The 15,581-nt window shown below is 37.6% G+C and overlaps 1 protein-coding gene across 4 annotated transcripts; it reads left to right on the plus strand.

The window, feature by feature from the left end:
• The first annotated feature begins 1,675 nt into the window (after positions 1-1,675).
• LOC139809877 (uncharacterized) lies at positions 1,676-14,111 on the plus strand. 4 transcript variants are annotated; one of them, XM_071773121.1, is made up of 3 exons: positions 1,676-1,860; positions 10,960-11,279; positions 12,785-14,111. In XM_071773121.1, exons 2-3 carry the CDS (start codon positions 10,976-10,978, stop codon positions 13,087-13,089), a joined length of 609 nt encoding a protein of 202 aa, XP_071629222.1. In that variant the 5' UTR covers positions 1,676-1,860; positions 10,960-10,975; the 3' UTR covers positions 13,090-14,111. The 4 variants fall into 4 exon arrangements, 3 of the variants coding, with proteins under 3 accessions (XP_071629222.1, XP_071629223.1, XP_071629221.1); XM_071773122.1 differs by lacking the exon at positions 1,676-1,860 and adding an exon at positions 4,333-4,462; XR_011731202.1 differs by lacking the exon at positions 1,676-1,860 and having other exon boundaries at positions 10,925-11,279; positions 12,785-13,140; positions 13,318-14,111.
• Positions 14,112-15,581: the final 1,470 nt, after the last annotated feature.

Consider the following 15,581-nt stretch of genomic DNA (forward strand, 5'->3'; position numbering starts at 1 on the left):
TGACTGCAGTTCGTAAAAGTACCGAAGAATGTTGGATCGGTTTCGGTTGGATCGAACGTCGAAAAGTAGGGTTTTAATTGACGTTAGATTAGATCTGATTTCGGTCAACTTTCTTTCAGGAATTTTCCTCCTTCGAGAGGAGATCCAGTCGCAGGTAAATAATTAAGATTCGTGAGAAAAATAACAGCGCTCACTAAGTTGAACTTATTTAATTCGAATGGCTGATATATAATAAAATTTTGACGTAATTAGCGCGGAGATGTGCGAACACTCGTAAAATTCGAGTCACGTCGAATCCATTGTTCCTAACGCCGATCTCATTGTCAAGGCGAGTCAGACCGCTTGGAGAATTCGCGGAGCCTGTAACCGTTAAAATTAACGGCTAAACTCGAAAAAAAAAACAGATAACTATATCAGAACATTCGGACGTGAGTTATTATGTCGAGAAGTGAAGTTACTCATGCTTATCGCGATATATAATATAATCGAGTTTCGCATAGTCGCAAATCTTTAAATAACTTTCATCGGATTATATCGATGTCATCAAAACCGAGAGAATGTCGCGTATTTATCACGTTTGTCGATAACTTTTGCGAATCGTGCGTATCACGCTTTATGCATATGTTGCAACAATCCGTAAAAACAGGTGCCTTGCGTGCCTCTCGCGGATTTCTTCTCCATGTATTTCCATATGTTTTCCATGTATTTTCCATATATATTTTCCATGTATTTTAACAGCACCACAAATTGTACGTTTTACATCATAGCTATAATAGACCCCTTTGCGCCCTTGACGGGCGTTTTGAATTCTTCAACAGAAAAAACTCGAGATATTCTTAAAAGATAAATATTAAACGTTTACGACATTTACATATGTACCGATTTTACCAAACCTCTCCAAAGTAATAAATTTCTTATTTATAGAGAGAGAGAGAAAGAGAGAGAGAAATGAATCATCTATCTATATTTTCTTACAAGTCTTATTTTTCACGAATATATCAAGAATTGATACCGTAGATACGAATTTCATACTGGAAATTCAACTTTCAAGGGCCAGAGTGGGTCTATTCTGTAGCTCTTAACGATAGATATTATATATGGTAAAAAAGCTGCGCAACGCAAATAAAACGATAACGAAACTGTCGTTAAGAGTTACAGAATAAGGTCACAGGACGTATCTTCGAGGATATCTTTCGCAGAAGTATAGGTATCTCGAAGTTCCAAAAAGTCTCGTTTACTTTAACGTTGACATTTCTTATATATACATACATATATTACAAGTTACGATCACTATGCTCGGGTCGGTTTCCCCGACGGCTTTTTCCCGGGAAAATTTTTTTTCCCGCCCGCGGGGAGACAATCTCTTTCTTCTTTCTTCTTTTCGCTCGGAGTTCAGATTCAGAAGGGGGCTGGCTTAATCGCGGACCCGAGGTCGTCCCGTCTTGTCGCGGCAACATTACCGCGAAATGTCTCAACGACCGACACGGCGGACACGGTGGCGTCGGCGGCGACGGGGACGGGGACGCGGACAGAGACGGGGACAGGGACAGGGACAGGGGCGGGGGCGGAGGCGGAGGCGGCGGCGGCGGCGGCAACGGCGGGCCGTTATGGTGGGGACGCACGTGTCGTCCCTTTTGTCATTGTGATATAATACATCCGAGTCAATTCGAGCCTTCGCCTCGTGTACTTCACCGATATAGCGCGCGCGTGCGTGACCAACGTCGGTGTGCCCTCGACACCACGGGCCGGGGTAACATGGCGACTGCTCGGCGTGGTTTAGTCGATTTGCGACCATCGGCGCGTGTAGATCAATGAGAGAGGGACGACGACGTTGAGTGACAGTTCTTCTTCTACCGCTCCGTAAGTATATAATATTTATATACATATGTATATATATAGATATATATGTAGATGTGTGTACATGTACAATTTTTTTTTTATGTATACACATATATATATTTATAATATTTATATTGTGTTATTACATATATATATTGCTCTGAAAAAAGGGTTTATGGTCCGTGAGTTTTCGAACTCCATCCGGCGTGTCGTTACACGGCCGAATTCGCGCGTCGGTCGACACACGTGTGGCTTTTTTTCTTCATCTCCACATCATCCCGCAACCAGAAATTGCACGCGCCTTCCTGGTAAGCCGGTTTCGTATATTCGAAAGGATCGAACACGGCGACGGGATCACGGCGCAGGTCGAGTTTCGCGACACGTCGAGGGGCCTCGCGCGTTGTTCCGCTACCCCGCGTTATTTCGCTCGTGAATGACGCAAATGCAACAGGAGGAGTAAGAGCGCTTTAGTATTTTCCGCGCGATGTGAATTCTCGGTATTCGCGACAGTCTCCAAAATATGACCTCGATCCCGTCTTAAAAAAAAAAAACTGATTTTTTTCCGCTCTTTATCGGCTGTCCAATTTATTGAGCCGCGATACAAAATTTCGAGGTCAAAACAGGTCAAGGTAGAAAAACAATCAACAATGATATAATTCCATTATAAATATTTCATCATTTCACACATTTAGCATTATTCGTTATACTAGAAATATGTATTATATTCGATTACACTGCAGCGATAAATACAGCATATCATTATCAATAGGGATTCATAAATCATTTTACGAACAGAGGGTTCTGAAAAATTCATTTTTCTCCCATAAAATACCGTGGCATTTTTGCATCAGGATATTATTTGATCCTAAACCGAAACGTACAAAACAGTTGCTTTATTGGAAGCAATATAACTTCCGAGACGTTTCAGTGCAAACCTCTTAGGCATACACGACGCGCAAATAATCTTACTGTCTAAATATTAACTTACAATTTGAATAGATAAACAAGCGTAAGTTTTTATCGTCGCGCCGGTTAAATATTGTGTAAGAATTTCCGACACCTAAAATGACGAGGTGGAAAGTGGAAATGATCTTATATATAGATATCTTGAAAAACTGAGAGTTTCCATTTTCGTGGACATATTGAATCCTTGCATATACGTCGATAATCTTGGCTCGTCTTCCCCCATTCACGTCGCGGATGCGGTATCGTTCGCTTGCAAGGTCCATAAATTCGCGCATGTCTGTAAAATATGATCTTAGCCGCGAGAGCTGCAGAGAAATCGGTGGAGAATGGGTCCTAGAGAAAATGGATGGAGAGTAAAAAAGAATTGCGCGTGTCCGTCCTTCTCTGCGACGTGCTGACTACAGAGAATACGTGCGGACACACAAGTTCGAGTCGTTGAACTTTGCAGCCGCCACGTGTGCTCTCCGCGGGCTTCTCGTGTGCGGAAAAAAAAACGGGAATTCAGTATCCACAGTGAATTCGCGGAACGTGAGAAAAGGGAGCGATGTCGATTCGCTGACGTTCTTTCCGGTTGCGTTATTTCCGCAATCTTGAAGATTTTGTGAAAGCAAACCGAAAAATATGCGAATATCTGTAAAATTTGAATTATAAGTCGAATTCGAATTTTCTTATCGAAAATTGAAATTACGAATTCAAACTGATAGTTATCGTACTAAATAATAATCACTTGACTAAAATGCTGTTGAACTAATTAGCCGTTCGATTCGCGCGATTTTAATTAATTCGGAGGTAAGCGAACCCGATTGCTTTTGTTTTTCGAAATGTATACGCGAAACGTATCCGAAAAGATTTATCGAAGGGTTTAATAGTTAAATGTGAAATGTAAAATCGAAAATAATTCATAATTGTTTTTCATATACGGATCACACGTATGCGTTGTTAATTACAGGTGAGTTCATAAAAGTAAATTTCGTAGGAACCGGAATACGTGCGAAATTCATTTGAATGGGAAGAAAAATGGAGAAAAAAACGGTTAACCGTCCAAATATTGAAAATCAATATCGCAATATCTATATCAATAACTGTTGCAACGATTATACGGAAAATTGGTGACACATTTTGAAGCTTCTCAGGTAACTGAGAACCTTTGAACAATTTTGAAATTATCGCGTATATATTCGTATACCTGATTCAGCTCAAATAGATTCGAGATTTTTTTCATACGACCAGTAATATTGTCCGCTAAGGCAAGAAATGCATTTATCGTGTGCGACTACGATAAGCTCAACTCTTAAATAAAGTTCAGTCAGATAATACACGCGACCCGAATATTTTTTCGTTTTTACTGTATCTCGCAATGTGCTGGCTTATGTTTTTCACAGCTCTCCTTTGAATGGTATATAAACGGGTATGAGAAACGCTTTTACTCCAGTTCCAATTTGTTAACGAACGTGACGATCGGTTCAATTAGCGTGAATACAGATATCTAAGTCTGACAAATTACGAATCTCGTAATAAAATGTGAGAGAACTCGGTTGGATATGCGGAAAAAAAATGTTTTTTAAATAAAACTATGTCAGAGATAAATGCCCCGGCGTTGAATAAAAGTTTTGAAATGTGCAAAAATAACCGATATTATAGTTCACGATATTAAACGGTGCGTCAGTGTAGACAATTTATTATATATAAATCTCGGAATTTATTCCTCGTATATTAATTTTTCGATATTTTACATCGATGGATCTGTAGACGCAATAACTCTGCGATGCATGTTTTTTTAAATATTTATCGTGCAGCTTGCAAAATTTCCAGTAATTCACTAGTTAGCTGTGCGATCTAGCGTCAAAAAATACACACCGTGTGTATCGTTGTCTCTAGTCTTTATTTGTCATGAATGATCTTTCCTTGAAAGATATTACGAGTTAGAGTTCGTGGAGAAGTATAATTAATGACTCCATTGTCAGACATAATATGAAAATGATAAAGAATTAAACTTTCATTTCTTCCGACTACAATTGGCAAATAATCATTCGATGATTGTCATCGTGACGATTCGACCATTGGCTGAGGTAATATTTTTCGCAATAAATTTAATAATTTAATTTAATCTAAATTATTTAAAAATGAGATGCTTATACATATAAGTATAAAAAATTATTAACGTCTTGACGAATAATCGGACCAAAACCAATGGTCGAATCATCACGATGACAATCATAGAATGATTGTTTGCCAATTGTATAGTCGGAAGAAATGAACGTTTAATTGTTTATTATATCGTTGGCGAATTACGAATGTATTTTCGATGAAAATTTATATATACGCTGTTCCATATTTAGCATCTTTATACTTTTAATGATAAATTCTTTGATCGATTTGGGATCCTTTCTTTCTCGATGAAAATATTAAAGGATGTATGCTATTATTTTGTCATAATCTTCTAATTTCGGACATTCCGTATCTTCATAATTCATATTAAAATATGAAGTCTGTTTGAAATTAACTAAAATTAACTAAAGAATCTATCTGCGTCTGCTTGACTCACTCAATTCTTTCGGTTAAAAATCGCCTCTGTCTTTCCATTTTACTATCAAATTATATAATCTTTTATTTCATACCATTTTATTTTTATTCTTTTTAAAGTGAAATAAAATAAAGATTTTTTATTCTTTTTTTCTTACGACGTTTTCGTTTATTCAGATAACTTATTAGACGTGAAACCGAAATGCAAAACGAGAAGAAAAAATGTAGATAAGTACAAAGCTTTTAAATAAATACTTAACACGAAAGTAAATTGTAGAGTAGAAATAGAAGTGGAATTGGAAAATTGTCAGAAATTAGAAAAATAATTTAAGTAGGTTAAAAAGAAATTTGCATGGAACGGTTATCAGTTTCGCTATGACGCTAAAAGTGAATTGTTAATAATATAAGTGTATTAATTATCGATAAATATATTTACTTTTCAACGTAGAGCGCAAGACTTTTTACAATATAAAGTCTCTCTATCTAAACTGCGTAGCTCCTACGTGTATAGATTTATATGCAAATCTCTCCAACCACTTAATATGTGTGTACACTAAACTCCAATTAAAATTCTGTTAGAGTTATCCCAATCGACATTTACTGCGCCACAAAAAGTCTTCCATTTTCAATGGCCAATTGCACAAACACTACGAGTGTATTTCGACATCCTCCGAGAGAAGAAATCGATTCCAACTTGGCCAAAGTCGTGTTTGTTTACGTGCAGAAAGTTTCAAGAAGTTGACGTTTAACGCACTTATCATACTTATCGTACTTGTAATGACGCGCGTTGGGATTTACTCGTGAAAGTCACGAGAAAATCATAGAAATGGTGAAACTGAGCTGTAAGGCGAGAAGATAAGTTTGATAAATCTTGCAGACATGCAGCCGCAAATGCAATTAATAAATATAACTATGAAATGTATAATAAAATAACTCCGGTGAAATTTTTTTTTTTTTTTTTTTTTTTTTTCCAGAAATTTTGTAAGAATTGAGACTTATATGAAAAATTCTGAAAAAATATATGAAATTTCTCAGATACTTTCAGAAATAATTGGATGAGGATTCTCGGAATATATTTCAGTACCCGCGGCATATGTATGAAAATTTCTGATTTTCTCATATTTATTCAGATTTCTACAAAGATATGTTGGCGGGAAAAGTCTGAAATATGTTATCATTATTTTGTCTGAGGTCTTCCGAAAAACGTTCCAATTCCAATATTAAAAAATCTGAAAAATTCTGAGCATTCTAAAGAATTAAAAAAATTTTCCCGAAATTCTGATTAATAAATATATATATAAAAAATTCTGAGACATTTTTTTACTAAGGAATACAGGAAAGTATACAGGGAGTAAAAAAAGAGGTCTGACGAGAGGAATATAAAAATATATAGAAAGCACCTTCCCCCCTATGCAAAAAGGTGCGGGCTCGCAGATTAAAAAACACGCGCGATCAGACACGATAAAAATCTCAGAACTAAAAAAGCTATCTATCAGGGTTTACTAATCACTGTTACGGATAACAGCGAAATATATATATCAGTTATCACTTTCGAGTTCGATAAGACGCTCCCCTTCCCCCTCTCCCTCCTTTTAAAACTATCGTCCAGTCATCTATGTCTGGAATAACGTATTCAGGGAGATTCGTATATAGGCACGTTCTATTAAATATCCGGCCTCGCCCTGCGAGCGCCCCGCCCCCAAAAGGATCCGTTCCCCTCGGCCGTGAAAAATCGGCGACAGCTTCTACGCATTGTACATACGCAACGAGGCGCACGACGCCACGCCGCGCGGACGCGTTTCCTCATTAACACGTGTCCCGGCGTCTCGGAATGATGTCAGTGCGCGCACGTGTCACACCGACGTCTATACAGGTCGGCGCGTGTATACGCGCGTGTCGCCGGGCGCGGAGGCAATGGAGGCATTCGTCCCCGCATCTCTCTCGCTAATAGAGCGAGCGTGCGGGGCAGGATGACGTAAGACGGCCTTCCACGTGCCCGCCCTCGTCAGCCTCGTCGCTCGCCGCCGCCGCCGCCGCGCGTGTATCGCTCTCTGATACACGGCGCGCGGCGTAACCTTAACGCTTTAATCGAGTTTTTCCCCGCGAATCTCCGCGAATGTGCCACAATTATCGCATCGCACACGTTAACTTTCATCGCGTCGCACGTCGCGCGCAGCGTGATGATTTTCAACACCGTCGGCGGAAAGCGCAAAATAGATTGCTTCGAACGTGTTCGGGGAACTCGCGCGCGTGTGCGCGCGCGTTAATCATCGACACGTGCCAAAGCTTGGAAAAAAAAATCGTGTTTATGCTGACGAGTCGAGTAGGTCTTCCTGAAAGAATCGTAAGACAGATTACGTATTCCACCAGCTGAGTGGCGCGATTATTTATCTGTTGATGGATGGAGGCGAGTACGGAGAAACCCGTCGCTTTCGTCATATGGATATATATCTAGTTCGATAAACTATACGGTTTTAATAACGGAATGCAGCGAGAATTCTAGGGAGATATACGGGCAGGAGATTCGAAATAGAACGTATTGCATCGAGACTTTTAGAAATAAGCGCTCGCGGAATACTCGGAAATCGGAATGAAGATTCTAATACGCTCCAAGAAGAGAGATGCGCGATAGTGGTTAAAATTATATTTTACGATATCGCGTCGGTGTAGACTCGTATATATAATCGTGCGATTCATCCCTCGTAATATTAATTTTTCGATATTTCACGTCGGTGGACGACGATGAATAAAGGACACTATTTTTAACATCTTTCATTCTTATATGTTTTGAAAAATAACTTTAATACTCGAAGCGTATATATCTTGGACGTGTGTGTGTATCCCCGATTAAGGATATACACTTCGAGAACTAGTTTTTCTTCGAAATATATTAATTTCACATTTATATGTACATATATTTTTTATTCGTCACATTTTACATATATTTATTAAATTATACATATAATTTTAAAAATAGCATAAAATGATATATATATAAATATAATATAAATAAAATAAATAATTTTGTAAATATATATAAAATCTGACAAATAAGAAATATATGTATATATATGAACGTGATGAAGCACGGATGTAACGCAAGACTGCGCGAGGGGTCGTAAAAATTCGTGCGAAAATAGAGCGGCATAAATAATATAGAGAGTGAAATGCAAGCGCGCGCGCGCGCGATGCAGATGCTCTTTACCTGCTCGGGTTTCCACGCACCACCGATGTGTCAAGGACTCCTTGTATTTATTTATCACGTATCATACGGTCGCGGATATACGTGCACGCGCGCGCGCGCGCGCGTCACGCCTCGCACGTGGTGGAGGATTCGAGGTCAAAACAATCTCAAATATACGCGCCGCGCCACGAGTGGGAGTCGTGAGGCTTTGGCATTATTTCGGTGCAGGCACGTGCAGTGACGTCGGCGGTAATCAGGTCATCGCCTGCATCGATCGCATCGGGCGGCGGCGGCGGCGGCGGTAACGGCGGTGGCGGCGGCGGAAGGATACCCCACGTGCAGGATACATAGGTCGTCGTCAAAACGCCGGATGTTATTCCGTAGTCAATATAGCGAGACATTAAGAAACGCGTCGGCTCGCTAATGACGCGCCACTCGACCGAGCGTTTTGCGGAAGTGATAACAACAATGACAGATCCATTGTTGTATACGTCTTTTATATGCGCGCGTACTGATTTTTTTAAGTTCATCGATCCCGATAACCGCGCACACGGGTGCGATGCTACTCTGTCGATTGACAAGTCAATAATTTGGAGATATATGTATTTTTTTTTTTTTTAATATTCATAGCATGCGCGTTGGATTGCGCATAAGTAAATGAAATTAAAATATCCGGGAACACGATTTGTCCATTTCGCAAATGCGACGCGTCTTCGCCGCACGCGTTTATGAAGCACCATCGCCATATATTGCTGGCGATATTTACGAACAACTTATTGTAGAAGAAAACTTTAATAAAGTGATACTTTTTAATAATCTTTTGGAACGAGAATTCCAAATAAGAATTTGGAATAAGAAAATCACTTTTATTACTTCTTAAAAAAAAATGAGATAGATTTTGTTGAGAGAGAGAGAAAGGAATGCAATATGGATGCGATATTACCTTTCCCTGCTCAATGTAGATTTATTCTAGAACGTATTTGATCGCTTAAAATAGAACCCTGAATATATCCCGAATATAAATAAGCCAAGTGACGGGGGAGAAAATACTTGTACAATATTCGCGCAATTCTGCATGAAATGATCAAATAGATTCTAAAAGTTATGACTTGCGCATCGACGAGAAGTTAATTATGATTATAATTATTTGAGAAATAATGTCGTACTTCTTTATGTGAGAACACAATTTATAACATTTTATTAGAAAATTCATTGTAAAACATTTTGTTACTCTGTTTCATAATTCTTTACGTAACTTTCAGTAATAAGAAATTTACGATAATGAAAAAATACCACGAAATAGTATAGTAATTAAAACTAACATGTTTAGTTTTAATTGAATTATATATCGAGTGTGTAAATTTGTGAATGGATACTAAAATTGATATAATATTCACCGAAGTATTTCGTCTACATTACGTTATTCTTGGTTTTATTAAACGCTACTAACTCGGATACGCCCACCTAGGGTGATTTTTACACCCCAGTGTCGAAAAAATGGAGCTTACGTAACAGTAATTCTTTTATCGATCGAGAATCCATACCTATTACCTTTCATTCGAAGGTTCCGAGACCCAGCCTGCATAATAGAAAAAAAAAATTATGTAAGACCTGCACATTCCTAGTACAGACTTATTAAAATTTACTGAGGTGTAGAAATCATCCCAGGTGATCGTTTACGTTACAAAAATAAAGTATAATAAGAGTCGAATTTATATTATAAATTCGACATAATAATCTGAGTTTTATAATAAATAAATAATAATGTATAATTATAACAGTTAATATAAAATAGAAAAAATAGCAATTAAATGAAAACATACATGTGAATGTTTAGGAAAAAAAACAAATTTTAATAAATATTTATTTTTATTTAAAAATACTTTGTTACTTATATATTTATAATAATATAATAAACAAATATTATAAAAATAAATTATTTTTAATATTTCTGGACGAGCAAACACAATATAATATTTTTTAACAAATGATTTTATGGTAGCGAATAACTTTATTTTAAATTGCTATAAAATGAGTATTATATAATATGCATGTAGTTTTAATAACTATTCGTTTTACGAACCTTTAAATATGCAATCCCATATCAAAAATCCGCAATACAAAAACGTTTTATTAATTTAATATCTCCATTTTTATGTGCTTTTTTCGTTTTTAAAATGTTTTTTGTTCCTCCTTACTTTTTTCAGGAAAGTTGAAAAAATCTAGTTCAGAATGTTGAGTAAATCTACATATATATTGTCCTCAAATACTAATAAATTATAAAACGATCAAAAATATGCAATATATAATTATAATAACAATGACTTTTAATTGGGATATAAAAATCAGTCCAAATAATGGTCACCCCAGGTGACCATTTATGCAAAAAAATCAGGCGTCCGTTCCCAGGTTAAATATCGTACGATAATGCGGAATTCATGTTTCAGGATTCTCACACCGAGAATGGCGCCGACTATTTGCGTAGCGGAGTTCCCGATGGCGGGTACCACCGTTAGCACCCTCGTTCGCCGCCGACGAGGATCCGAAAACGGCGCGAAACGGCGGAGATTAGCGTTGGAAGAGATCATGCTGCGTACCGGGACGATCGTCGAAACGCTCGTACCACCCGGCGAACATTGTTCACGGAGACTCGACCACGACGTGGATACGGTCCCGAATTGTTCCGTCGTGAAAGCGGACAGAAGCGAGGAGTACCCGATGAATGTGGACGAGAATTACAGACGACACGTTGCGGAAAGAAGAAAAGGTAAAAGGGATCGCTAACGCGACATCGCGCGAGATGTTTCATTTTATCTCGGAATTATTCGAGAATTTTCAGCAATCCTCGCGGCAACACGCATTTTCGATTCGAGTCGCCCGCAAGCAAGCAATTTCCATTAAAGTGTTTTTTCATGTTGACGCTCGACGCTCATTTTCAGCGAGCAAAAATCTTCAGAAATAATATTTTTTATTTGTATACATGTCTGTAAAAATTTTACTACTTGAAGATATTACTTGAAAATAATTAATTCAAAGTCCATTTTTTATTGTACCGGGACGATCAATGACGATTCAGCGACAACGCTGATGGATAACAAATTCAACTTTATTTCTTTGACGCTAGCGTGAAAGCGAAATCACGCGACCCCAAAATAATATATTTTTCATTTATATATATATAAATAAAAAAGTTTTGCTCGCTGAAAATAAGCGTCTTTTCAATGTGAAAAGACACCTTTGTGTAAAGAGTCTTGTGAATTCATTCGAAACTGAGAGGCAGAACCGCAAAACTGACAAAAACAAATAGCACGCTTTACAGGGAGGGTGCACTTGAAAATGTAATCCACGTATTAATTTGTAATTTTTTTTAAGTAGATTATTTTCTGCTACTTGCGTTTTGAGCTATAAACAATTTTTGGATATATGCAATGTATATTTAAATTTCTGGGAAAAAAAAGATTATATATCTCTCACTGTTAAAAATGGATAAGCAATTTTAAAAAATTTGTCATTTCTATTTAATTTGTCATCAAATCCTGTCATCAGGATTTAGCACCCTCAGCTTGTAGCCTTGATTTAAAATAGACAAAGCTAAATCGTTCCAAGAAATGCAACGCCAAACATCAGGTGACCAAAAGAGTTCGTTTTTCGAGAGCATTTCTATGAATCATATTGTTTTATGTTGCAATAGTTGGCAAGTTCAAACCTGCGTCATGCCGCACATACTAGTCAATCAGTACCTATACGTTAACTCGTTGTGTTAATTTCTCGAAGATTTTTGTTTTTAATAATAAGAATTGCACGAACTTTTTTTAATCATCTGATGACATCAAAACTTTTCAAGCGCACTTCTACAGAATCATGTTTTCCGATCTTTATGTACCTTTTTCTTCAAAAGTACTAAATCGATTTTATAATTTCTTCCTTAATCTCTTCAGAAACGAACTATGATTTGATCACGGTCAGCATAAAAAGAAATCGTAATTTTATAAAAAAAAAAAGAGTATATATAAGAAACTGATGATTTGAATTGATCCAATGATGAGAAAAAGGAAAAGGAAGATAGACAATTTTGCCCTGTACTCTCGCATCTGCACCCTCCCCGTTAGGATAAAGCAAAGCTTGTCGAAGTTTTTTCCCTCCACGAGGCAGTCTTCCGTAATCCTAATATCCTCGTAAATCCCTCGCGTTCGCTCGATTCATCTTATTTTCGCGCATTTTGTACCCGATTCACGAATTCTCGACTAACACGTTTCTCAATCGTTCCCGCAGATCTCTTGAGCATTGTCATACGCACGATAATTCTCATACGGCGCAATCGTATCCTCCAGAGGCGTCTGAACGCGTTGCGGGCGGAAACGCGACGGTTCCTCAGTTCCGTGTTAAATAATCCGGAAGGTCAGCAACGGAGATCGCGAATGCCGTCGCATTCGGAGGACTCGTCCCCCACGAAGAAAGCCGTCTCGACGAGAAATTCGTTTCACGGAGCCACCTACGGTTGCGGTAATCGCGACCGCACCAGTGACGAGTCAAGTTCATCCGATAAGTCCGAAGATTCGGACAGGAGCGAATGTTGATCTTTCACCACCCGAAGATTGATAACTTCTCAATCGGCGCGTAAATAGACGGTGAGTCATTTAGGCGCCCGCCACCTACTCCGCGTATGTAGACACATGTTTGACTCCTTTAGATATATTTTAATACACTTCTCTTCGAGAGAAGAGACTCCGACATAGACTCTTCTCCTATTCTGCGTAATGTGTAAAAAAAAAAACTGACAAATGTATTCCTATGTTACTCTGCAGGGTCCCAGTGTCTATAAGAACTAAAGTATCATTAGCTTTCACGTACGGAGTACTCCAGAATTAACGGAAAGTGAACTTGCAACGTTATCTCTTCGTGAAATTTTTAATTTTTCTCGTTTGCTGGAGAAATTTGCATCAATCATCTCTTCGAAATTGGAAATTGAGAATGAATGGCTTTTCGGAAATTAAGCTTTAGAGGCTAATAAGTGACGGGATTGACATTCGCAAATGATAATTGATAAATAATTATATTTGTCGCGCGTTATTGAGATGAATTTAACAGAGTTTTGAGGCTCGATTACGTCGAATATTAGAACGTGAGGAATTGAGAACGATGCCATTCTTCGATAATATCGATGAAAAAAAAGTGACTTTCTTCTACTTCCAATTTTACGGAGGAAGCAATGCTATATATCCAATTTTGTCTATTCTGGAACGCTCTCTCCACCTTCGTATTCACGTTACGATATCTATAGTATTTAGAGCGATAGAGATTTCACTGAACAAATGTTTCGCGTTAACAAGTTCGATCCAAACTGTAGACTAAAGAATTTAATGCTGCGCTGAAATGTCAGAACGAAGCTTTCGATGAGAGAGACGAGCGATTTCGCTGCTCGCGGCAATTTGTATAAAATAAGGGAGATCCCAATGTAATCGCGTCTTATTACATAATAATTCTGAGATATAGCGAGGAAAATTATTCTTGGATGTTAATATACGCAGGCAGAACTCGTGCACTTTTTTCCAACGTTTAGACTCACTGTTTCAGATATCGAAACAAATGAGATTGCTCCTTTTGGAGGATTTAAAATTAACCGTGTGTGTCAGAGCGACAAGTAATCCTTTGATTAAACGTCAGATACTTGTTAAACGTTTAGATGGCATGAGCATTTAAACAAGAGTGTTAGTATAATCGCTTCGAGTAGTGTAAGATACGGGAAGAACGCCATTAATTAATCTAGTTCATTAGGATCCTGGCAGTTAAGCCTTACACGATTTTTCATTGGTAATCGATTATTGAGAGGTAGAATGGTGGTTACGGAAATCAGTCTGCTATTGACAATGCTAATTAATGCTGAAGTAAAGAAACGAATAATGTTACAATGTTATACGCAATTCGATTTACAAGTTACACGTTAAAAAGCTGTTTTGAATAATCGAGACACTTTGCAATGCTAATTTACGCTTTGATTTCCGGTGATTTCCGCTTATCGCAGAATAGAACATAGAAACGTTATAATACATTTCCGGGCCGCCCCGTTTAAATTTGTAATTATCTGACGTTTATTGTATCTTGAAATATTTCTACAACTCCCGAAGGTGGAGGGGAAGGAGTTACATAAATATAAAAAAAATGGAAAAAGTACGATGGTATCCAACTAAAGAGCAGCTGAATAAAAACTTTAACCGATCGCTGCTGGTTTGAGTTAGAAAAAAATTTTTACGAAATTTTCAACTCTTTTTCGTTATTTCTAATCATCAACGATGCTGAATAAAACAGTTGAACGAAATCGATTTTAATTACCGTCAGCTTATTTATCTAGATAATCGAGATTGCCGTTAAACGGCTAATGTTTCGAAATCAGAGGCGGTAATGATGTATAATGTAAAAATGTTACAATTCTCGTGACATTTGCAAATCCTCGTAACATTACTCGTACAATATTGTTTCGGTATATACTATATAATCATAATAATATTAGAGTCACAAAGTCAGTTGAAAGAAGATTTTCTCTCGGATTTTTGATGGAACATTAGTAACATCCGATCTAACAATTTAAACATTAATCGAGCGTACCCTGTTACTGTTACATGGCTGTGAAGTCTGTATTTACACCCACATTATCTTCTTTGCAATATTTTACCTAACTTGCGTGGCTGTTTTGTCAAACGGATTTCTGTAGCTGTACTAAGATACGTAATTTTACGCGATTTTTAGTTTTATATGTGCGTGACAGTTGTCATAGATAATCACATAATCGTTACGCGTCGAGAAATATGATGAATTCTTTTTATGAAAAAGAAAGAGAACGATGGAATTGATATTTACGGCAGAAATTAACACCAGGTCACAATAGACTTAAGTCCAGTCGTGAATAAATCTCCAATGCTTATAAATACAGTCTAATACTTTTCAGCACTGACTACTTTTTGTGTTTCATAAAAAATGTAAGCTAGGATCATCAATTGCATGCTTAAGATTAGAACAATTTTTTTGTGATATTCTTCCAGTAATTTGGCGCACGACGTTCCAGCTTGACGTA

Source organism: Temnothorax longispinosus, chromosome 3 (assembly GCF_030848805.1).
Source record: "Temnothorax longispinosus isolate EJ_2023e chromosome 3, Tlon_JGU_v1, whole genome shotgun sequence".
Classification (NCBI taxonomy): Eukaryota; Metazoa; Arthropoda; class Insecta; order Hymenoptera; family Formicidae; genus Temnothorax; species Temnothorax longispinosus.

Bases quoted from the DNA above. Each gene is read 5' to 3' on its own strand.
- LOC139809877 (XM_071773120.1), top strand. From the start codon at position 10,940: ATGCGGAATTCATGTTTCAGGATTCTCACACCGAGAATGGCGCCGACT. The intron at 11,280-12,784 runs GTAAAAGGGATC...TCGTTCCCGCAG, and splicing joins CGTTGCGGAAAGAAGAAAAG to ATCTCTTGAGCATTGTCATA.